Raw genomic sequence first — 26639 nt, 5'->3', positions numbered from 1 at the left:
TTTACCATTATGACTACTATGGTGAAAGAAAAACACAACTATGAATAGTAATAGATTCTAAGCATTATTTTTTATTAAAGTGTGCATTCAGTGAGTATAGAATTAATATCCATTTCAAACTGCTTGCCAGAAAAAGTAGAGAAAATCAATTTCCTGATAGGATCCTCGAGGGGTGCTCAGGCTCTTGTGACATGACTACATGATTAAGTTTACATCATTACTAATCTATCAACAGTTTTCCTCCAAATTGGTCTATTACTTGTAAGCACTCCAATATTGTTGTATCTAACATTTCGTTCTTCTAAGGCATTTCTGACTGAATCAATTCTTCTAGATCTGTCTTTCTCTGGGTCTTTTTCCTGCCATCTTGGCTTTAAGCAGTTTTGCTGACCGTTCCTCTTGCATTCTGTTTAAGTGACCATACTACCTTAAATTAGCTCTGCTGACATTCTCGAATACAATGTCAAGTTCCTAATGTCTTCAGTTTTAATATTCTGCCATTAATGCAATCTGTTCAGGCCCTTAATTTTTCCCAAGAACTCATATCAGTAGTCTAATCTTTGACCATGTGCTTTATTTCTAACCCAACTCTCAGATCCATAACTTAAAACTGGTTTGAACATTGTCTTGCAGGGTTCTGGCTAATTTCTCTCTTATTCCATATAAATGTATACAACTGGCTTTCCACCAATTCAACTGTGCCTATTCTGTTGTCTGTTTCCAGATTTAAATTGCCATCATCTTCACTAAAAACTGTGCCTAATACCTGAAATATTTTTTCTCTACCATTGAGAATGCAGCTGAAGTTTTCAATATTACTTCATAGTTTTGGTCTTTTTATTGCTGATTTTCATACCAAATTTGTTACAGATGTCAATCAGTTTAGTTAAAAGAATCCTGAAAACTTTCACCAGATGTGTTTAGGAGTACATCATCTACATAAAGCAGAGAGCTAAGTTTCGTATCTCTAATTCTAATATCAGGTTTATGGTGTCACTTTCTTGTATAATGTACATCCTTGTCTTACACCTGATTTCATATCAAACTATTTCATCTTTCTGTATTTCCTTCAATTGTAACTGTTGACTTACAACTTAAATATAGATTATGTATTGTCCTGTATAATGTTCCATTAACCCCATACAACTGTAGATCTAGAAAACTTGTGAAAGGGAATGTGAAAATCTGACCCTGACAACCTCTATTTGGCCTGAATCCAGCTTGCTTTCACAATTTTTCTCAACCTCTTTTCAAGTATGCTTACCTGGAACACTTAGTAGAGAAATTCCTTTAATTCTTAGTCAGTTTTATTTCCTTTTTTATAGATGGGAACTATGAGGGTTCTACTCCGACATCTGGAATTAATTAATATCACTGCATTCCTCACTAATGCAATACATATTACAGTATTGATATAAATGAAATGATGCAATTAGGACTTGCAAATGATTTAGGGACCTAACAATTAACAGGCTACAAAGAAATGTTAATATTCATGTTCATCAATATCTATTCTGCATATAGTGATCTCTCAATTATTCAGTGATGTTTGAAATCTGTTTGCTGGTCATTTAATGGAAGGTACAGAGTGGTGTTCTTCCATGATTCAACTGACATGCTAATCCATTACAGGATAGGTTAATTCTGAATAATTATGCAGTACTGAAATAATGGTTATTTCAGTACTGCATAATTAAGAGATGGCAGTATAGCTTTTTGATATTTGCATGGGATGTTATTCTTTTGTGACATCATCCCATTCACTACAAGAGGATTTAAACCTAAGCAAAAGTTGACACATTTATGTTCATCTTTCAGAAAGATTGGGTAATATTCGTAATGGTTATGCTCTGTTGAAATGATAGCATCTGTTCAATAAAAGGAACATGGCTTGTTTATAGGATGCCACATCTCTTTCATTTTGAGAGGCCCATTTGAACAGCTGAAATAGTTCATGTTGTTGTAATAATGTTACAGATCATTATGATCCTATTGCTATGGCTAATTCGTTTTGTTATGAGTATTCTATTGCTTTGCATATATTGATGATGCAAAGTCAATTGGATATTATGCAGTTCACTGTATTTCTGTCTTTTATTTGTTGACAGATGACTGAGCTACTGGATATATTTATAAGATACACACATTTAAAATGTATATATCAACTTACCACACACACTTGCACTTCTATATGATATTAGTGTGTGGGTAAAAATTGAAAAAAAAAGAAAGAAAGAAATGTTTTTCATAGCATAAAGTGCGTGAATATCATGCAAACATACCTAATATTATATTTGAATTTGTTTTATAGTATATAAAAAATGTTGTCCTTTCTGTAAAAGGAGAATCATATAAGTATACACCTCCGAGTCAAAAAATTAGAATAATCAAAGAAAATGTATTGAGTGGCAATCTGATTTATTGCATAGAAAATGATTACCAAATATGAATTAGCACCATCTAAATCTATGTATTTTGTAGATTATATAACTATGTAAACACACAAAAATGTAACATAAATTATAAGAAAACTATTATTTGAGAACATTCACAAAAGTAGAATAATTTTTAATGTGGTTCAAAATATAAGAATAATGCAAAAATAAATTAGCATGATAATTAGTACTTTGTTCCATCCCTCTTAGCTTTTATGACCGTTCGTAAACAGTTGGATATATTATTTACTAGCAGTTCAGTCTTTTTTTTTTTTTTTTTTTTAATCAAAACATGCCCATATGGTCTGCAAACGAGAAATGAGTACATTTTTGTCTCTTGGAGCAACTTCTTGAATATGTTTCTTCATGATTCTCCACAAATTCTCAATGAGGTTTAAATCTGGTGAGTTTGCTGGCCATGGAATTAAACTGATTTGCCTTTCTTTGAGCCATCTAGTAGTGATCTTGGAAGTGTGACAAGAAGCTGAATCTTGCTGAAAAAGAAATCACTATCACATAAATCTTCCAATAACATAAATTGCTCAAGAATTTTTTGATACATTTTGGAATTGATTTTCTTTTGTACACAATACACAGCCCACCTGGACCCTCTGCAGTCATGAAAGTCCATACCATGACAGGTTGCAAATTTCACCAAACGTTTTCATGCATTCCTTATCAAATGCTTCTTGTTAAGATGCCAAACACACATCCCTTGATTACCATGGAACACAGAAAACATTTTCATTGCTAAAAAAGCACCTTTTTCCAGTTCTCTTGACCCCACAACAGTCTTTGCTTATACCATTGCATTCTAGCTGCCTTTTGCTTGGAAGTCATAAGCGACTTCGTCTTAGGCACACGTGATTTCAGTTTGTGAAGTCATCTCAGTGTCGTAGATTTAGACACATTTACACCTAGTTCTTTCCATCTCCTATGAAAATACATTGCACTTCAGAAGCGGTTTTTCTTCACAATATTCTTTAATCTCCTCTCATCTTTTGATGTAGTTGTTACCTTTCGACTGCTATTGCAGCGATTATTTTGAAAACTCCGGTTATTAAAATACTGTCTCAATACTTTACTCACACTTGCTCGAGAACATTTCAATTCCTTAGCTATATACTGTTGAGTTTGGCCTTCTTTGTGTAGAGACATCTTACGAAACTTCTTGGCTTTCGATATATCACTCATTCCATCCATGTTTAGCTAATGATTAACTGAAATCCACGTGAAAAATTCCTGACATACAAGTCAGTCCCACAGCTCTGAATTGCAGTAGAATCCGCTTATTGTGATTGCGGATAATATTATCAATCGACTATTGTTATCAAAATCAGTCTGTCCCCAAACACCATTTAAAATGAATTAAAAGTAATCTGCCTATTATAATCAAAGTTCCGATTATTGTTATCAAAATCCTTGAATGTTTAGCTTTTGCGTCTCAGAATTCTAAGAAATAAGGGTTAATCAGGAGAAAGAACATTTGTCGAAATCTGACTTTTTTTTTGTTAATCTTCCTTTAATCTTATTCTTCAGTAAATCTTAAATCTTCCAGGCAAATGCGGGGGAGAGGGGGGGTAAATACAGTCTAATTGTGATTTTTCGAGTTTATTTTCGGGCTCTCTTTCAGTAAGTGAATTTGACTTTAAATGCTCGTTAAAACAACCCTTAGCATTATGGTAGAAGCAAGTAAAAAAACGTGAAAATGTATCTTTTCAAGAAAAGCAAAGAATTTTGGAGTGCTATAATAAGTTGCCCAAAATGAGTCGGTGCAGTGCGGCTGTACATTTAAAAATTTTACAACCACTTATGTAAGATCTTAAAAAACATATCAACCATTTGAAACTTCAGCTCTTACTAATGAGAACATGGATCGGAAAAGAGCCCAATCTGGTAAGGATACTCAAGTGGAATCAGCATTGAAAAATTGGTTTAGTAATGTTCGTGAAAAGAATGCTTCGATTAATGGGCCTTTGATGTGTCAAAAAGCAGAACTTGCAAAAACAATGGGCAAAGAAAATTTCACCGTAACTGATGGATGGTTTAAAAGGTGGAAAAAGTGAGAGAATATTGTGTACAAGCGTATTCATGGAAGAAAAGAAGCGCTGATGCGTTTATTAACACAGAGTGGCTAAAAATTATTGCTGAATATTCTCCCAAAGATATTTACAATGCAGACGAAACAGGACGATTTTTGTGGAATGCCTTAGCATACTTATTTGTTTAAAAATGAAACTACTAAAGGATTTAAATCTTCAAAAGAGCGAGTGACAGTTCTTTGTTGTGCTAATATGAAAGGTGAGAAACGAGGCTCCTAGTGTTGGAAAAAGAAAATCCTTGGTGTTTTCAAGGTGTCAAAAGTTTGCATGTTGACTACTGTTCTTGTGCAAATGCTTGGATGATCAATGACATTTTCAACAATTGGTTAGTGGGATCTTAAATTAAATTTGAAACTAATAGAAAAAAAAATGAACCTAATACACGTATAGAAGAACAAATTTTAGAAGCCCCTTCCACCCAAATGCAAGAAGCTCCACGAATACTTCGTCTCGCTGTGCAACATAGAGCGACAAACTTCGAAAGGCATTATAAGTATGAGTAATTTTTTCATGAACTACTATATTCAAAGACTCGACAGACAACAGTAGATATGTTTTTATAATAAATTTTATGTTGTTGCTTATTAAAAAGTTGTTTATAACAATAAATTGAAATAAATTATGTAATTTTTTATATCCTTTGCTTAATGTCATCAGCCGGTTATTGTATTGTTATCGAAAAGCTACTGTCCCAAAGTGATCTCAATAAGCGACATCCACTGTATATGCAATTTCTATTCTTTCCTCGATACCAACTACGTTAAAAAATTTTCTAATTTTGTGGATGTTTTCAAATAAGTTTCTTATAATTTATATTACATTTTTATGTGTTTAAATGTTATAATTTACAAAGTACGTAGATTTATATGATGCTGATTTATATTTGGTAATAGTTATTTTCTATGCATTAGAACTGCAAATCATTCAACACATTTTTCTTTTGAATATTCTCATTTTTTGATTTGGAGGTGTAATTCTCTAATGTAAAAAATAAGGCCTGATTAATTTTAAATATTTGGTTTTCAGATCTGTAGTTTTAAAACACTAGTCCTAAAAACTCAATTTGCAATAAATAATTTTATGTATTCCACAGGCACAGGCTTTATGAATTTAAAAATATGGATTAACCTGGACTGCTTTAATTATATTCAAAATTGTGAGGAATTGAAGGCCTTCATTTTAGAATATTTTAAGTTATTTGGCCTGAGCATGTGTTTAGTTGAAGAGGGGGAAAAGAAGTCAAATCATGAAAAGCAAGAGTAGAAATCAATCAAGGTTATCTCATTTCACACCATTGTAGCACTTGATTTCATGGTAGTTATTGAAATGTCCAACCATAATATTTCAGACAACTTGAAATGGTTACCTGGCTTGTAGTAAATTAAATAAAAATCTTGTAAAAAGCAGGATGCTCTCAGAAGAACACTATTTATTCATATGGGTACCCCGCCCGTCGTTCCTTAGGACTGGTTGAGCCCGCCTAGTGAGGGATTAAGTATGTATTTTATGACTGTAGATGGGGGGGGGGGTACTGGCCGGTTCTCTTGTTTTCAGAGACGAAAACCCGAGTTTCCGGGTGAAAATATCTCCACCTACGTATGAGACCGGTTACTCACCTTTAGTCGAAAAAGACCAGGTAAAGGTTCTTCACGTCATGGACAGGATTCGAACCCAGGTCTTTCTGATCAAAGGGCTTTGTCTGTACCGACTGAGCTACGGAGACATACTGACATGTATTGATAATGATGTGGTCATTCCACTGTATAAGGTTTTGACGATGACATATTTGGGACCACCGATTTGGTAACCTGTGTTTCTAGGTGAGAAGCAAGCTCTGGAAGTAACAAAAGCAGTATCGGGGTTTGTAGAATACCGACAATGAAGACAGGTTGAACGAATAACTTGCAGACTTTGGTAAATGGGCGGAGAAGGGATGATATAAATTGAGACACATAAATTGTTGAGGAGCTTATAAGATATATGCTAGGGATATTTTTTTCAAAGGGCTGAAGGAGGGAAGGGGATAGAGTGAGACAAGAAGTCATTCTTGGAAATTGTATGAAAGTGTGAAAGATAGTGAATGGCGAGTGGAATGTTTTGTCGTATGAGGTGGTGAGTGCATGAACCAATTTAAGATGAAGTAGAATGCATCATACTATTACCTCCCTCTACTCCAGATGGTGTTTGTATAATAATAATAATAGCTGATTCTGATAAGCAAAGTTGACATTTTCTTAAACTGGCAAGACTTTACCCCCCCCCATACAAAACATTACAAAGTTAAATTTATGATGTGTTCTTTCCCCCACCGTTTATCAGAAGTGTCGAAATAAGTAAAAAGTGATTCTTCAAATGAAGTTAAAAGGGACGGATCGGTTTCCCGTGTTTTAGTTGCTTTTCCCCATCCCTTAGCGACAAGGTTTGGTTGGATCCTGAAGAACTTTCGCTTCACGTCACCGTCTTCGCAACGTTTCTCTGGTTCTTTTTTATTTAAATTTATTCTACTTGTATATATATTAAACTTTTTAGTCAATAAGAGTTATTGTCACTCTTTCCTCTTTTGGCATAGAGCCCACACTGTTTCACGGGTAGCATTTTATATAATACACACGCGTACACTTCACCTAAAGGAATAATAATAAAAAAAACTTGCATTGCCACTTCGGCAATTTTGGCTCGTTTCCAGAAGCTGGCTACGCAAAAAGAACTACTACTATCAACGCACTGACAGGAGATGAGAGCCCAGATTAAGTATTGCATTAAAGAAAATTCCACATACAGGTCAAGAACCCTTTCCTGCCATTGTTAATGAGTATCTTATTGAGTAGTAACGTTTATGGATTTTAGTGCAGTATCTAGAAATAAGTAAAAGAAAATGTAACCTATTTCTGCATTTCCGTTAACAACTAAAATTTGTTTTTGTATTTCCAAGCAGTCAACTGTTTGTTCATTCGAAGTCGCACACATGTATTGACGATAGCTGCGTGAGTTTGCCCTTCAAGTATCCTTGAGATAGTTCTGCTTACGTCGGCCGAAAGGTTGCTGTTCGTGACAGTGGCGTCAAGGAGAATCATTCCCACTTTTCTTTTTCTTCGCCCCCCCCCTTCCTTCCCCTCCCAATGCCCCGATTTGATAGCTAGCTACTGGCTGACGAAACACGACGAGCAGGTGTCGGAGACCTCCAGGTAGACTGGGGTACTAAAATAACTTCATTCCACATCAGAGCAACAATAATAAAGACAGAACAGCCGTCGTAATAACAAAGATAACTACTCCGTGACCCGAACGGTGACCAAACTTGATATTTTGGATATTAAAAGGTTTAAATTTATGAGAGCATTAACAACTTCCTGTGGCATACTATCATGTCTTCCCAGCTCAAAGATGAATAAAAATGGCGTTGGACTACAAACTTTTAAAGCATGTAAATTGTCCCCTATTGTTCTAGTTTATTTAAATTATCAGTTTTACTTCGCTGGTGTAGGAATTTTTCTAAATACTAATAAACATATAAAGATGATTTAAAATAATCTTAGGGTAAACCTCTTTTCATTTCAGTAACCTTTAAATGGTAAGTTTCAAAAGTGAAGAAAGGTTGGGAATGTTTACAGGAGTTGCTTTGAAGATAATAGAGAACAAAAATGATAGTGGAAATCTCCATTGAGTGGATAGCATGTTGTATTCTGGAAATTATTTTCTCTCAACACATTTCCATCTCTGGTCCTCATATCCTACATTTTGGATTAGTCTCTTATTTGTATCATTCTGTCTTTCAGCGTGTTTGCATTCCATTCTGTTATCACTGTTTGCTTATTTCTTTCTTTACATAGTGAAAAAGTACTTTTTCCAGTTCTCAGGTATATTTGACATGTCTGTCATGCACAATTTATGCATCATCTGATCTTATTTCCTCTTAGTATTTTTATTTGTAATAGCTGATTGTATGTTCACATTTGGGTGAATGCCTTTTCATTTCAGTAACTATGAACTGACAATTTCAGAAGTAATGAAATATTTTTGAAAGGTTCTCAGTGAGTAAATTTCATGTTTTTTCCATATCAGATTATTTAGATAACTTGATGTTCAATTGCTTTTAATAGCTATTACATAATTTTTTCTGCATTTCAGTGGCATACCTGGATACACATTTCAATACCAATTGCCTTGTTTTCCATTTAGTTTCACTTTGCATCATTGTATACTGGTCCATGGGAGACTGCCATAAATTTGTTCAAATTCTTCTCAACTTCTAATGAAAATTTATGTAATTATCTTAAGCATTCTTCATGTTTTGCCATTAATGCAACATCATCAGCCCTAATGGGGTTATTATGCTTTAAAAAAAAACTTGTTTTAATATTGATATTTATTATTTCATCCCTAGTAATATTTTTTATTATTCCATGATGTTTTTGTTTGTGTTTCCCCACTGCTCTTTTTTGCACCTTTAGTTTTTACTAGATATTTGTTTCATAAGCAAGATAATTTTCCATGGAATTGTTTCTGAACTTAGAGAAGACATTTTTCAAAATTTTATCAAAAGTTCATTTTTTTGTGTCAGTGAAATATAATTTTTATCTTCATCAGATTGTCCCATTATCTTATGTCAAATATTAGATCATTGTGAACATACATTTTCCTCACTCTTCATCTGCTAAATCTATTATCCCAATTAGTTTCATTCCAACTGTTTTTAGTTAAACAATTTCAGCAATGTGTTTAAAGGATTAATTTTCATTTCTAACTTCTTTTTTTTTCTTTTTTTCACTCCTGGGATCCTTATATTCCTTCAGGATTTTATTAAATAAATGTTAGTTTATTTTCTGTTATTTCTTATATTTTAACTATCAATCTCATCTAAGCACCGTAAATATCATCTTGCAGTGTTCACTATGTGGTTTTGTGAAATACTCAGTTCTGTGTTCAGCAGCACACTCAGGATTTAATTTTTTTTTGGGGGGGGGGGTAGGGGAAAGTTGAATAGATGATTTGAGAATATGCACTACTTATCTCATATGACTGAGCATCTGCAAGGATCGCTAATTCATAAGTAGTATAGAAATAGAAGACACGACAACATAAATTTAAAAATATATATTTTAATTAGGAAAAGATTTTTGGAAAATTTTCTAGTGTTTCTTCCCTTTTTTGTTGTGGGGGGGCCTCTGCCCCCTTTGGGTGCACCACTGTCTGTGTTATCTGCTTTAATGAGACTAACATAATCAACATGTTTATGTTTTACATTTGTTTTGAAGAGATTGTCCAGTATTTGTTCTCTACTTTTTTTTTTTTTTTTGTATTAGTATTATTATTGCCTGTATTAGTTTTACTTCATATTTCTTTAGATTTCTTCTAGCAACAAGGAAGGAGGTCCCACCTCTCCCTCAGTGGTTCCACAGGGAAGTTTCTGTAAGGAATACAATAATAATAATGCATATAAGACATTATGTAGACACACACACAGGGTTATTAATGGTTATGATGCAGAATACTATTCATCATTGATATTCTCACATATATGTTGTGTTTTGAATCCAGTCCTTGAAGAAATGCCACATACCATACTTAGGAAAATTTTCTGCTTACCATACTGCTTACAAGAAACAGCATATAATTTTAAATCATTCTCTTTCTAATTTCATATTTGGCACATACGTTGTCCCTTAGAAAGTTTCATTAGCCACTTAATACCGTTTGTTCAGAGCGTATAAAGTGGCTAATGAAGAATAGTATCTCATTGTAATACAAAGTTCAGTAGTCCTTTACTTAGTGAAAAGAAATATTTACATTTATTGATTCTTAGTGTGGCCTGGTTCAAGGAACCTGACTGCGGACAAGCAATGTAAGTTTTAATATTATTCAAAAGTTTGTATGTGATAAGTCATTATTATTATTATTATAAAATATGTATTATAATAATAATAATAATATGTACACACACACACAGCCTCCATTGATATAGATCAGTGGTCGCCAAAGGGGCCTATCGACCCCCCTGGGGTCGACATGACATTGTTCGGGCTCGATTTGGGCTCAGGGGTCGATAGATTAATAAATAATTAAGAAAAATATAAGACATCATTGTATGGGTAATATTTAATTCGGTTAACTTGGATTACCTCCATGACAAAAGACATGGAGGTAATGACAACCAACGCAATTAAGAGTGAATCGTGGGATCAGTACCTCCATCTTACAGGTCCATGAATAGGACCTGTAAGATGGAGTAAGGTCATGAAAATAGTTACTGAGGCCAATCAAGTAGGCCAAAATGACGTATTTACCAATAAACGGATGTTGATGGTTCCTGCCGGCCGGCGCAGTGGGAGCGAGATTGCAACACGTGCATGGTTCTTATTTACTGATACAAGTATTCGATCCCAGTCTCATTTTTGCGCATCGACATACAAGTGAGCGTTAATGTTCTAAAATTCATCAACATAATATAATTCAATCGTTATTCATTCATAAACTAAACTACTCTATGTTGAAGAGTTGAGCAGCGCTGGTAGTAATACCAGTGATATTACTAGTAATAGTAATATAATAATATATACTATATTATACATACAATAAACACTGTAACTATAAAATAAACAATCTAAAAACTCACACAAGCGTCTTTTTTTGCTTGTCCTATTATAATTACGTAATAGTAAAATATAGGGGGTCGATAAAAAGTCAAGAAACTCTTGAAGGGGTCGATGGGCAAATAACTTTGGTGACCCCCTGTTATAGATGAAGCCTTTTGGTTGGAAAGACTTGGATTTTAATCTCGTCTAGGATGTGAAGAACCTTTTATCAGGGCATTTTCAGCTGAAAGTGAGGTATCTAGTCTCATATGGAGGCATATGGTTTTTTCTTCCTGAAAACTCCAGTTTTTCATCCTGCAAACAGCAAACTGGCTCCAGTGAATAAACATATCTGAATAAACATGCTTACCTTTAGAGAGATGCAGCAGAGGAATGGTAAGCCAGCTAAATTAAATTCCCTAAAATCTCTAGAAATTCATCTGGTCTAAGGATGGGTAACAATTGGATGGATTCTTAGTGCTATTTTAATTTTATATTCACTATCTCCACAATTTTTAATGTAGCATTAGAATTCATGTGTTAGGTTTAATTTAATAAGTTAGAGGTATGCAGTAATTTGTCCTTCCCCTTTGTTTTTGGCTAATTGTGAGAACTAATTATTGCTGAGATGTTTAATTTCTTTATTGTTGATTTTTATAATTAACAAAAAGGATAATAACCTAAAATTTATAATAGTTTTTGCATACATTTTTTCCCTTCAAAACTATATTTAAATAGAACTCAACACTTTTGTAAAATGTGTAGAAAAAATACTGTTAATTTAGGTTTGAAAAATTAAATCAAGATAGGTTGCTGCATATAGAAACATTTAAAAATTCAAGATGCAATACCCTTTGCAATTGCAGTGTAGAATTCATTAATTCATTGTTTAGAGGACATTCCATTCTGTTTCAAATTCACTGAAGCAAGTTCTCATTCTCATCTTTCATCCCTCTTTCATTTTATCTTTCTCACACTGTTTTCCCACAATACAACCTTTAGCTATTTACAAAACATCAACAAGTCACTTTCATCCCTCTTTCATTTTATCTTTCTCACACTGTTTTGCCACAATACAATCTTTAGCTGTTTACAAAACATCAACAAGTCTCTTTCATCCTGTAATGTGCTATAAGTTTTGCAACCTATTCTGTGGGGTTGGTATTTAAAATTTATAGTTCACTGCTATTAAGTGATTAGGATATACAGAATGTTCTTGATTTGTGCACATTCAAAGACATGCAGTGTCAATAGGTATTGATATAACTTCACACAGAAATAGTGCTTTTGCATGTTCACAACTGATATCATTGTTTCTGCCATTTTATTTTGTTGTGTTACATGTGTAAGTTGAGTTTGATATCTACATATTGCTTTTCATAAACAAAATATAAATCCTCATAATGCCTGATAAATATACCTAAATGTCACATTTGTGATAAGATTATTCACACTTAAGTATAGAAGGTAAAGTAGAAATTATTAAACTATATGAAAAATGGAAAAAGTTCATCATTGCAGGTGCTTTTGAATTGAATAGGTCAGCAATCAAAAATTATAAAGATTGAATTATTTAGTATGTAATAATTTCTGTGAAAGTGCAGCTCGCAATTATTTCCAAGAAAGGAAGCAGTGTAACAGGTGTGAAAAATCTTGTGATCTTTAGATCTTTAGATCAAAGCCCTTCAACAACAGATGTGTATAAGTCTTGTATGTTTATACTTGAGAAAATGTATCCAGATTGCAATCAGGCATAAAATACAGAGAGTGATGGTGCAGCATTCACTGCAAGTCACAGATGGTTTCACAGATTCAAGGTTCATTCTAACTTTTGTAACACGAGTGACTGGAAGAAGCTGCTAGTGCTCATACTGAGGTGGAAAGGTGTTGCATCCTACAAAACAGGCAAACTGGCCAAAAGAATACACACACACACACACACACACACACACACACACACACACACACACACACACACACACAGTTTACATCTATTTATATGCATGATACACAGACTTCCACCTAGTATGCTAGTGCAGACATGATAGTAATTGCAAAGAGTTCTCTAATGGTTTGGTAGAAATCATCAAAAATCAGGATTATCTACCACGACACATTTCTGACATTCTCTCTCTCTCTCTCTTGGGGGAAAAAAAAAAGAAGACTATGATACTTATATATCCAAAGAAGGAAAAAAATCCTGTCAAGCATCAGTGAAAAGATGGACTTCCCTGTGTAGAGAAATGTTACTGGGAACTTTAAAAACATTTAGTTGCCATAATGAAAATTCTGGGGCCTTTTAAGAAGACTATTTTTCTGTGGAAAAGCATGGGCAACTCAAGTACTGTTTCAAGGCTGATTTGTATACCATTATGAAAGTATTGAAATATGTTGCAAGAAAATACCTGACATTAAAGAACTGCTTTTATTTGCCAATACACCATATTGCCCAACAAGAGCAGTGTAAAAACATCAAACTGGTGTATTTGCTGCAGTTGTACAACCAATGGATCAAAGTGCTATATGAACGTTTAAAAAAATACCTGCTAAGAATGCTCAGATAGGAATTGAGAGAAGGGGAAAAAACATTCTTATTGAAACATTTTTTGAGTTGTAGGATAATTAGAAATCTGTGAACACTATTGTTGCCTCACATGAAATTACATCACCTGTTGTGAATGCTATTATTATTAGATCTGTTATTACAGCCCTTCTTGATTTCTGCAGCCTTGAAAGCATGAGAGTGGTATTCCATCATGGGATAGTCAAATTAGATTGTCATCTCAAAGGATACTTAATGATCTAAACCTTCCTTGGCCTTTGAGAATAGCCTTTAAGTATGAATTTTGAAAATGGACTTTAATAATACTCAAAGAGTTGACGCTACATTGGAATGCTGTTTTAGTCATCTTCTCCCTTTTGAGTCGCATTTCAGCAGAGCCAACAATATTTCTAGCATATTTGTAAATGATGGCACAAACTTCTGGCTGCCATTTATCTGCATAATACTGAAAGTTGTGCAGAATAACATTTATGTGTCTGTTAAGTATTTTTTTAGTTTCAGTCACTTAAGTTTTTTTTAATTCCCCCCCCTTCATCATGGATGTAATGATATGTTAATTATGATGAATGGATTATTTACTATTGAAGTCCATCGATCAGGAATGAGTGCACAATTTGTCCTTTTGCGAATGTACTTAAATTCTTCCCTTCTTTCATCATACACTATTAGCTTTTTCCTGTTTGCACATGACAAATTATATATTGGGATTGCATAACTCATTGAAATTTTAAAACCACTTCCATGACAAATGATAGTGAAAGGCAGTCCTTAATTACTATATTTTTTGTAATATCTGTTATCTTGTTTTGTGGGGCATATTACTGTGTTTTGGTGAAAAAACATAAATCATGCAGAACTGTCATTATATGCAAGAATTTTATAACAGCTATCATCTGGCACTATAATTTTTATCCAAGATAGACTTTGCTATTATTTTTAGCAGCAATGGCTAAAATATTGTTTATTTACAAATTACATTAGCCATGTTGCTTTATTTATAAAACCTATTTTATTTTATTTATAATATAAAACCTATCAGAAGGATTATTAGACATTTTTATCTTTATTAAAGAAAAACAATAAAACATAAGCCACACATTTTTAAATGTATGAAAACATAGCCAACTTAAAATAAAGGGGGGGGGAGGGCAAAATTTTAAAGCAGATAGTATGATATTAAAAAAAAAACATGAAACAATAGTGTGCCATGTACAGATAGAAAATGAATGGTACTGTTGTGCATAGAAATGTTAATTGTATATTTGGAAATATAAATATAAAATGATCTTTTATTCCCATAAAGGGAGTAGGTGTATCCATTTGGCCCTAAATTTGAAAACTTATGGCAGCTAATCTTAGTTCCTAACCCTAATACTGTATATCGTTTTCTGGTATATAGTTGAATTCTGTGATCAGTTTTCTTATTGCATGTAGGGTCTTTCTTGTGGAAACTGAGAGAAAAACTGTATGCAAAGATAGTCTAATTCTGTAACTAGCTGAAAAAAGGCCTAGAAAAGTTCCTGCAGTCACCAACTAGAAATGAACTTATAATTCTTTTTTCTGATCGCTAGTGCTTAGGAAGCAGATATCATTTCACAGGGCTACACAAATTATAATTTTTTATACATCTCCCCTCAAATATAATGTCATGCTTATTGCAAATAGTCTTTTTGAAGATGCACATAATTTTTAGTAATTAACTAGAAATTAAAACAGTACTTTTGCATTTTGCCTCCCCTTGTAATGTCACAATATATATTTAAAATGTAGCATATAAAATTTTCTTACATTTATATTATAAAGCACTCAATTTAACAAAATATGGTATAGAATTCTGAAAAGATTTCAGAATTTAGACCTCTTGTTAAATGAATGTTGTGCTACAATATACCGAGTGACACATCATTTAGAACAAATGGATTTTGTTCATGGCTGCTCAGAATGGTGAGTTCTGATAATTGAAGTACAATTACATGGTGCTTTATCAGAAGTCATTTGACATGCAAAGATTGGTTAATTGAAGGTTTGTTGTTTTGAAGGTTGGATAAATGGTAATTTTTGTGTGTAATCTGAATAAATTGTTTGATTTTATATATCCTTTGGGGGGGAAAATACATATTTGGAATTTAAGCTGCACAGAAAATTTTTCATACATACCTACTGTTGATAAAATTTATGGGTACTAAATTAAAGAAATTATTTTTTTAAACAAATATTGGATAAATACAGTCTAAGCTTAAAATATACTAATGGTTTAAATTTATAACATTGTTACCAAAATTTGGCTTGAGTTTGTGAGGATTGTAGTAAATAGTTGACAGACTAATTAAATGACTTGTGAAATTCATTGTTCCTAATTCAGTTCTCTTCGTTGGTTTCGCAGCTTCTCATGTAAATGAATACATAAGTTATGTACTTGTTTGGATAGTTTTTAATGCAAGTATATACAGTTACACCTCGAGTTACGTAAGTAATGCGTTTCGTAAACCTTTACGTAAGTCAAAGTTGTAAATTATGTACATACAATAAAATGTTCAATGGTTACTCATACTGCTGTCGTATATTAATTTTTTTGCCATTAATCAGATATTTTTCATTTTTGGGATGATTAAAAAAATTCAATTATAAACAAAAATATCAATTGTATTTGAATAATATACATACTGTAAATATGAAAGTATGAAAAATACATAATATAAAAGAATATGAAAACAAACTGAAATATTCACTTTTAAAATAAAAAAATTTGTTGTGATGGCTGAGTTGGTTGTTCTAAGGAATGCTGTTCTGCAGGAAGTTTTACCCCTTTCGATGTTGAAGGCAGAGGGTAGTCGGGGTTGTTATCTTGACTTTGTTGTGAACGGCATCTCACAAACATGTCTAGAGTAGATTGTGTGGTCACACGCTTCTTGGCCTTGTAGCTAGACATATCGGAATAGTTATGGCAGCTAACATTTTTCTGCAACAGCCTGCAGTTGCAGAAAAATTTTATTTGCCCTGCTTTAAATTAAGCTGATAATTCATTATCAGTTTAATTTAAAGAGTTAAGGCTAAAATGGCCCTGCCTACTTTTACTCCCTTTGGGAAATAAAGACATTAGCATATTTTAGCATAAAGACATTAGCAACCCACTACCCATGCATGATACTAATGTAGTATAGGTTGATATATGGGCTCAACATATATGAAAAAGAAATTATATATATAATTTCTAAGGTTTTACAGGAAATTCTTTTTCATATATAAAAAACTCAACAGATTTCGTCTCGAAAATCAAAAATTTAAAACTTCAGCCTTCAGATATCATGGTGAGTTTTGACGTGGTGGCTCTCTTTACAAACGTTCCAACTCAAGAGGTTCTCGATATTTTAAAGAACAAGATTTCAAAAAGATGTTTTCCTTGCTATCACATTGCGTTCACTCCGGCTTTTAATGTTTCTCATATTAAAAATCTACTTTTAATATGAGAAAAAAGTTTACAAACAAAATAAGGGATTGGCAATGGGCACCCCCTGTCTCCTGTATTAGCTAACATCTTGTTTGAAGATTTCGAACAAAAGGCAATCTCCTCAGCTACTCTTAAACCAAAAATTTGGTTGAGATTTGTAGATGACATATTTCTTATATGGGAATACGGCACCAATAACCTTCAGTCTTTTTTAAATCATTTAAACAACTTCCACCAAGACATCAAATTAACAATGGAGGTTGAAAAAAATGGATCTCTTCCCTTCCTGGATGTAAGACTAAGACACCTGATTCTATAAAAATCTAAATTTTTAGAAAATCTACACACACGGATAGATACCTACATGCGTCCTTACATCACTATCCTGCACAGAAAATGGGTATCATCTCAACTGTAGCACATTGTGTCAGATCTATACTGTCAGATGATGAAGAGCTACAAAATGAACATCTACAAAGAACCTTCACAAGTAATGGCTACTCGTCGAAAACTATTAATAAGCATCTATACCGCCGCCATCAAAAAAACTCAGAAACACAAGACAACCCTAAAGGTTATATCTCCTTATCATACATCAGCTCGCTCTCCAAGAAACTAAGAAGAATTTTACGAAAGTTCAACATGAAAACCTGCTTTTCTACTCTTCCTAAACTAAGATTGATTTTAAGCAAATACAAACAAGCTCACAACCATCTACAATTCCCAGGAGTGTACAAAATCACGTGTAACTGCGGGAAACAATACTATGGCCAAACTGAAAAATCCATCCTCCTATGTCTGGAAGAACACCAGAAGAACTAGAGCACGGGCACTGTCAAGCCATTTACTGTTTTCAGTAAACACAAATGATGAAGACCGTCAACATGAGATAAACTGGACAACAACTTCAAACCTTCATATATCCAATGACGAGGTGGAGTGCAGCATAGTCGAGTCTAAGGAAATTGTTGTGGACCCTCATCATATAATTAATAACCTTAGTTATAATCTACCGGACTCTTTCAGCTCTGCTATCCGATATTGGCACACTCGTGAAATCAGACGCACGCAGATGCCCAACAATAGAACTTCAACACGGACTGTAGCTACAGTTCAGAGCTAACCGAATTTTATAATAGTCATTTTTATAGTGATACGTTGCTTCTTATAGTGGTTTTTTTATTTGCTTTCTATGTTCCCATGCCTGAAGAAGTCGGACAATCCGATGAAACATGCATGTTGCCTTTTGAATAAATTTAATTGTTATTCTAGTTCTCGGTTCTAAGTCAGTATATATATATATATATATATATATATATATATTTTTTTTTTTTTTTTTTTAATTCAGTGCATATTTGTGCTTTCATAGACATCCGGAAAGCAGAGAAGTGAATTTGAAAATACTAATACAATATGAAGAACCTAATACTACCACTAAGTTTGCATTGCAAAGACTTAAAAGACTTTTTAAAAAAATTGACTCTAGTCTAATAGATTTGGAGAGTGACGATTCAAATTTCGATTGGAGCTCAATGATCTGAGTGGTGAGGAATGGCTTTTCATGCTTTAAGGAAGCTTATCAAATTGAAGAAGTTACATGCAATTTTTTAAAGATTTCTAAAACAGTAAATCCTGTAACATGTTACGTTTGCAAAAATGTGCTTCTTAATCATTTTGTTATTTATGAAGGCCTGATTGGCTGAGTAGTTAGTGTATCTGCTCTCCAGCCAAAAGGCTGCGGGTTCAAATCCTGCTGTGGGCATGGATGTTTATGATTGTTTCTGAAAATACTAGTGGTGGTGGGAAGTGGATAGGCAGTGCTGTTGGTGTAGTTGCAGTTCATGTAGTTGGTGGATGGGTGGAGACATAGTTGTAGAGTCGATGCCCTCCTCGATGAGTCTATGGACTCCCTGGAGGTATCACATAATAATAATATTTTAGTCTAGTGCTGTACCAGTGTAGTATAGTTTAAGCTGCATTCTTGATAACACTCTCATTTCATAAGACTGCCTATGAAAAATTAAGGTTCAATCTGTGATGACTTGCTTAATGACGGCATTCCAATAACCAGTTAGTTTGTAAAAGCAAGGAAGGGTCTACTGTATTCTTATTCGTTGTCACAAAGTTCCCCTCTCCTTTTGATTTTATTCCTGTGCATTTCAGGAAGCATCCTTTTTATGTATAGTTAAAGATACATATTTGAATATGGGTAGGAAGTTAAAGGCCATGCTGAATAGCATTGTGTTGTCCTGATGTTCAGTCTGTCATGCTAGTTTATCCTAGTGTGTGGTTTAAGAGTAGTTGTGGTTTGATAAATAGGAAAACAGCACTGAGTTACTTGATTGTTTCTTCATAGTTTTTTTTAAAGTGCATATATGTGAATAGCAGATTAGTTTAATCTAGTTGATGTTTTTGAATTGGACCTCTTATAACAGGAGTTTTCTGAAGATGCTAGAAACAGTCTGATGATTTTCACTATAGATGTTCATCCTATCAGATGTTTTAACATACCTTCAGCTTAAGGCACCAGTTCTATACATGTTGTAAATTACACTTCTGTTTGAGTTTAGTTTTAGTTAATAATTCATCTATCATATTTAAACAAGTTTGAAAATATTGAAATGAAAATTAAGTTGCTGTGTCCATTTGAATCCAAAGTACAGTCCAATTTTAAAGTTTAACATTTAAACTTTTAAATTTAAGCATAACAAAGAACTGTGACATACATATAGTTACCTGTGTTCATCTTTTTTTATAAATGTTTCTATCAGTATAAAATGTGGCATGTTACCAATATATTATTTTTTAATGGCATACTTCTCGCACCTTTTTTGCTTTGTCTCATTTTCCCATAACTATTACCAAGAACATCAGTGTGTGTGTGTGTGTGTGTGTGTGTGTGTGTGTGTGTGTGTGTGTGTGTGTGTTATATTTTGTACTGCTAAGTTGTATATAATTATTTATTTATTTTATTTTTTTAGCATTTCCACCTAGCCAACCAGATTTAAGGTGCCAGTTGGAACAAAGAAGGAAAACTAGTGAAAATGGTGAACTTTCAGTTTGTAGTGAGATCAAATCTAATAAGAAGCCAGCTCTAAACACTGATAAAAAAATATCAGATGTCACCAGATCATCTAAGAGGTTAGCTAAGTCAAAATTCCTAAAGGAGAAGACATTTAAAGATGAGGACACAAGTCATATAAATGACAGTTTGGAAGAACAAGGTGTTGATGTTACTGATTCTCAAGTTTTAATCCAAGAAAGGAAGGGTACACAGTTACAAGTTGCTGATTGTACTCTTCCAAGTGATGCTGATGGCCAGGAGTCAAAAAATTATTTTGAAAGTGATGTACTTAGAAATCCAGAAAGCAACATTCCCATTAGGGCTGATAATGTTGAGAAGCTTAGTCAGTTATGGCAGACAAAGCGTGGTAAGCAAAAAGGAGTTTGTCTAAGCAAAGAAGATAAATATGCAGTATCTGCTGTTGAACACCTTACTCCATCCAAAACAATTAACTCTACATCTTGTTCAGTTATAACTTGTGCATCAACACATGTTAATTCTTGTAAAACTGATATTACCGAGTGTTCTTTAATTAGCTCAGCTGGTGCAATTAATAATTCATGCACACTGACAGTTTCAGCAGTAGTAAATAGTGTATCAGTGGTTTTAACGCCACTTTCACCTTCTGTGGTATCTGCTGTTGTGGGTAGCAACTCAGAAGCAGAACAGACTTTTAGGGAATCTCCTGTGGACTTAAAAGAAGAATCAGTTTCTTCATCTGGTGCTAGTGACCAGGACTTAAGGAAATGTGATTATTTGCAAAATGCAACTACTAATACCGTTTCAGACACACTGAGCAATAGGTCTTCCCAGAATAATTCTCCTGTATTGGTTTGTCAGGATGTGCCAGCTAAAAGTGCTAATTCACCTCCAAGAGTCTCTGCATCAGAAATGTCCCAATTAGACAAGTTAGAAGGATCAACGCAATCAGCAAGTGCTTCCTTTGCTAATGTGAGTCCTGAGAAATCAAACCCTGTTTCAGTAACTCCTAATGGGAATTCTGTAAACAAGCATTTAAAGTCCAGTGATAATGTTATACCTGTTTCAGAAGCATTCATTGGCAAGGTAAACAAAGAGGCCAAGAGCAGTTTAGAAGAAACTCAAAAAGCTGATGATAAAGGTAAAAGTTCCACATCACTGATAACAGACAGACATGAACCAATAAGAGTTTATAGAGATCACCATTTGGCAAACAGTAACGTGCACCAAGTGGATTATATGCACCACGGACTAATGCATCCTGCCGGTTTATCTCATAGTGCAGCCGCAGCTGCAGCAGCTGTGTATCCACGGGTTCCAAATCTACAACAACACACTCGTGCTCCTGGTACTCCTTTAGCACCTACTCATCTAGGACCAGCACCATATGGCTTGTCTTCTCTTCTACCTCCACATCATGTTTCTGCAGCAACTGCTGCTGCTGCTGGATCACATCTGGACCAGCATTCCATGCATTCTCAAACTTATAGACATCTTTTACAACAACACACAATTTTGCCTCCTCACTATGGTTCACATGTGGGATTGGAAATGCTATGGCCTCAGAAATATCCTCATCTTACCACACCTTCTGCAAATCCATGGATGATGGCTCAGTATCAGGAGGAAATTAGACTGGAGCGTGCAATAGCACAAGAAAGAGATAGGCACAATAGGTTAGAAAGGTAAATAGTAATAGTTTTACATATTTTTAGTGTGTGGTGTAATACTAGAGAAATTAAAATGTGCATTTTGTTTTAGAGCATTAATATATTTCTAAATCACTTAAGGAATTGAACAACGTAGATCCGAATATAAATTAAATTACACTTTAATAAATATTTCCAATATTTTGGCAATGTCTTGTTGCCATTTTCAAAAGGAACTTACAAAAAAGGCACGTAGCAAAGCCATATGGTTGGTTTTTGTGCCGCTACGTTGGTCGCTATGTTGATGATGTGTTCGCTATTTGGCCACATGGCTCTGAAACACTCCTCTCCTTCTTAACACACTTAAATAACCAACACTCCTGAATTAAGTTCACCTTGGAAAAAGAGGAAAACAACAGCCTCCCTTTCCTAGACACACTAGTCACCTGCCAGCCTGATGGAACTTTGGTTTTCTCAGTTTATAGAAACCCCACCCATACATGCAGATACATTCACTAACAATCCCCCCTTCCCCCTCACAACAATATGGAGTGGTGAAAACACTATACAACAGGGCTAAACTAATCTGTTCTAACGACATGGCCCTAAACATTGAACTAAATCGCATCGTCAACACTTTCTCAGCCAATGGCTACCCCCCCCCCCCCTAATCCAAAAAATATTAAAACCTACAAACCACAACCCCCCCCACAACAAAGATTACTCTAAGTCCATCACCATTCTCTACATCCGAGGCACCTCGGGAAAAAATTACCGAAATTTTAAAAAAACATGACCTTACCTCCTGTTACAGGCCTTACAGAAAATTGGCATCCCTTATCTGCTCCACCAAAGACCAACCACTTCCCCTAGACTTACCTACTGTATACCAGGTCCCTTGCAGTTGTAAACTCTCTTACTTTGGCCAAACAGGCAGGACAGTGAATATCAGAATTTCTGAACACAAGGACTACATCCGGTTTCACAAGTACAGCCATTCTGATCTTGCAGACCATGCTCTGGATACACACCACAGAATACAGTTGAAGAAAGCTACAGTAATACACCGTAGCAAATACAAATTCGAAAGACTATTTATGGAATCAGCCTCAGCCCTAAGAAGCTCTCCAAACCTCAACAATTTTGGTTGTATGCGAATGCCTGAAATTTGGGAGGCATACATCAGCAGACCTTCAGCCCAACGGCCAAGAACACCTACTTAGCCCACTAGAGGGCACCATCAGGACTTCTAGGAGAACAATAGCTTCATCTCTTCATTCTCATTTACTGTGTTGTAGTGCCTGCATGCACGTGCCTTTTTGTAAGTTCCTTTTGAAAATGGCAATGAGACATTGCCAAAATATTTATTAAAGTGTAATTTAATTTATATTCAGATCTACGTTGTTCAATTCCTTAAGTGATTTAGAAATGCATAACCAACGTATAAGCCTGTCTATGAGAAGCATTAATATATATACCAATTTAATTTACACACTCTGGAATTTCAATTTAAATATGTTATTAAATTATAATATTTTTAGATATATTAAATAAACATATGCCAAATCATAACTGGCACACAGTTTTTCTGTTTAGTTCAAGATAACCGTGATAATACTGCTATAATCCCCAAATATACGTTGTTGCATGAAAGTGCCTAATTAAAATGTTTATAATGGATTAACTTATAACTAAAATTAAGTGTTAGTAACTTAGTTGATGAATTAATATTTGGCTAATGAGAAGATCAAAATGGAGATACATTTAAAACTTTGTGATACTTATCACTGCGATGTTGAACCATCACAGACATTGCATTGCATATCTTAATATGAGTATATGCAGGTGCTATGAAACTCAAGCATACTGGCTATGATTTGTGCATTTTTTTTTAAACATTGTTCTGTAAGCAGTTAAAAGGTTTAAAAGTTTTGTTTTTGTGTAAGACTTTTATTGAAGTGTTGCAAAGACATTGAAACATAACTTCTAATTTTAATTAGAGCAGATGGAATTTAGCTGAAAGATAAATTTAGTTCAGTAGGAGATGGGGTTTCTCTCTCAAAATACATAAAAAAAATGAAGAACGCATTCGAGCACAGTCCAACCATAAAAAATGCTCAAAACAGATAAACCCAGAAGAACTTAGAAAAAGGGTGGAAGAAACTGACTGGAAATTAAAAAATGACATCGACGAAGATTTAACAAACTTTTAACAATAAATTAATGAAGTGCAAAGAAAGAACCTCGTATGAACTTCCTCCTAAGACCAGGAAACGCCTATCAGCAAGAACAATAGAACTATTGAAGAAAAGAAGACTACTGAAAGATACAGGGAAAGATCGTCTAGAATATAAAATTATTTGTAAACAACTGAGGCAGAATATCAAAGAATACTATAACATATATAGAACAACAAAATTGGCAGAAGCAGCTAGGCTCCGCAGTAACCTAAAAAAAGTAGAAAAAGAAATAAATCTAAAGCAACCACTACCGTCAGCCTTCATAGAATCAAGGAAACAGACACACAAACAGAGGTGAAAAAATAGTAAAATCGTTTTATGAGAACCTTTACTCATCTAAACAAGTAATCACAGCTCCAGTACCAGACTAAAAATTGGAAAATCTGGAAATACTGGAAATTTAAAAATGGGTGGACAAATACTCTTTAAAGCTCTAGCAGAAAGGTCTTTGATATATACAATTAAGGAAAGTACCTACTGAATGGAAAACATCAAAGACCATAATTCTGCATAAAAAAGGTAATAAAGAAGACATCAGTAACTACAGACTTATCTGTCTATTAGCACATGCATATAAAATATTTGCCAGAATCATCCTAAACCGAATACAAACCTCCATCAATGAAAATAGCTGCAAAGAACAGGCTGGTTTCAAAAAAGGCTTTTCAACAATAGATCACATTCAAACTATTACTCAGCTAACAGAAAGATGCAGAGAATACCAGATCCCACTTTGTCTTCTTTTTATAGATTCCAAGCTTTAATAGAATAAGGCGTAGAAAAAGCATACATCCAACTCATAAAAGATATCTACAAAGAAAGCAACAAATATCACTCTTTTCAATCACCCAATTAAAATTAACTTAAGTAGAAGAGTACTTTAGGGTGATGTCTTATCACCTAATCTCTTCACATCTACTCTGGACAGCATTCGAAAAATTGACATGAAAGATGGAATAAACATCGATGGTGAAATATTAAATATCCTATTATTCACCGATGATGTGGTATTAATATCTCGCTCACCCAAACTCCTAGAATCAATGCTGAATAACATTTTTTGGCAGCCAAAACTGCCAAAAAATAGGATTGGAAATACACCCTGACAAAACAAGATAAATGAAAAGCAAATACTGTAAAGATCATACAATCACTTTAGAATCTCACACCATCGAAAAAGTTTGAGAATATATCTACCTCGGCCAGTCCATAAAAATGAATAATGATATATCAAATGAAATAACAAGGAGAAAAAGAGCTGCTTGGATAGCCTTCAACAAAATAAAATCAACAATTACCAACCAAAACATAGATATAGACATAAGAGCCCATCTTTTCAATAGTCACATCTTACCAGCATTAACTTATGGCAGTGAAACATGGAACACAACTTTAAAAGAAGAACAAAGCTTAATAACAACTCAACGTGCAATAGAAAGAAGAATATGCAATATAAACAAAATAGACCACGTAAGACACACAGAAATCAGGAAGAAGTCTGGACTCACAGATATAATAAAAACAATCTACAACAGCAAAAGAAGATGGCCAGGACATCTCGCCAGAATGAGAGACAACAGATGGACAGTCAGAGTTACAAACTGGTATCCGAGAGATACCAAAAGGAAACCTGGAAGAACAGCCTTAAGGTGGGAAGACCCAATGATTAAGGAAGTTGGAAGAAAATGGAGAAGAAAAGCCCAAGACAGGAATAGCTGGTCTCTTTCTGACCTGCAGTCATGGAAAAATCCTAACTGAAACCACAGGTCCATCAAGGTTCAAAGGAGACGGGTTGTTTGATATGTATCAGCAAGTTGTGTATGTGAAAGTACTATCCCAAAAGAGTAGTCATTACTGGTGTGCTAAAGGGGATTTGGTTTAGGCCATTATGTCAAATCGCAATATGCAGTTTTTTGCAGATGATAGTTGAGATGAAGAATGAAATGGACATTGGTTATTTCATCTTATCTGTTAAATCCCACAGTATTTAGCAGATAAGCTGTTTGGGCAGAGAATAGCACTATCAGATCAGGATAACAAACTGTAAGGTTTTAAAATTGGAAGACAAGGATGAAATTATGAATGGAGAATTAGATAACGAGACTTACTTGCACCCTTGGCTCTCGGAGAAGGTTCTACTGAGGAAGAAATGGAGACAATTTTTGAGGTATTAGAGAATGCACAACAATGACCAGACATAGAAAGATTTTTGTGGGGAAAATGTAGAAAAGAGCGGAGCTAATAATAATAATGTTAGATCTTGAATCATGGTTCTATCAAGAATAGAACTGCACCATTCAAGATTTAACAAGAACAACGATATCAAGCAAAAGCACACTTGTACTCTTGGCAAAACAGACATAATATGTGAAATTTGCAGATGTTAACTTTGCTTAAGAAGGGAATTAAAATATAAAGGAAGAAATTGAATCGTAAATTAAAATGAAATCGAAGAAGGAAATAAATATTAGATTGTACTATGTTTAAAGTATTGTCTAAAATAGATGGAAATCTTAAACTTTCAAAAACATCAATATTAAGTTATACCATGTATAAAATCGCGTATTGTCGTGCGAATGAAAGTTCA

At 34.1% G+C, this 26639-nt stretch overlaps 1 protein-coding gene across 1 annotated transcript in view; it reads left to right on the top strand.

Moving 5' to 3' along the window:
- The window catches only part of LOC150106336 (uncharacterized), a 580415-nt gene that overhangs the window by 419454 nt on the left and 134322 nt on the right, over window positions 1-26639 (top strand). Inside the window, 1 exon segment of the mRNA XM_090393088.1 lies at window positions 20102-21848. Within this exon segment, the coding sequence (XP_090249214.1) occupies window positions 20102-21848 (1747 nt within the window).

The sequence above is a fragment of the Typopeltis vanoorti genome, chromosome 5 (assembly GCF_054136105.1).
Source record: "Typopeltis vanoorti isolate ZY-2024b chromosome 5, IOZ_Tvanoo_1.0, whole genome shotgun sequence".
In the NCBI taxonomy this organism is placed as follows: domain Eukaryota; kingdom Metazoa; phylum Arthropoda; class Arachnida; order Uropygi; family Thelyphonidae; genus Typopeltis; species Typopeltis vanoorti.
This window is presented reverse-complemented; position numbering and strand designations above follow the sequence as displayed.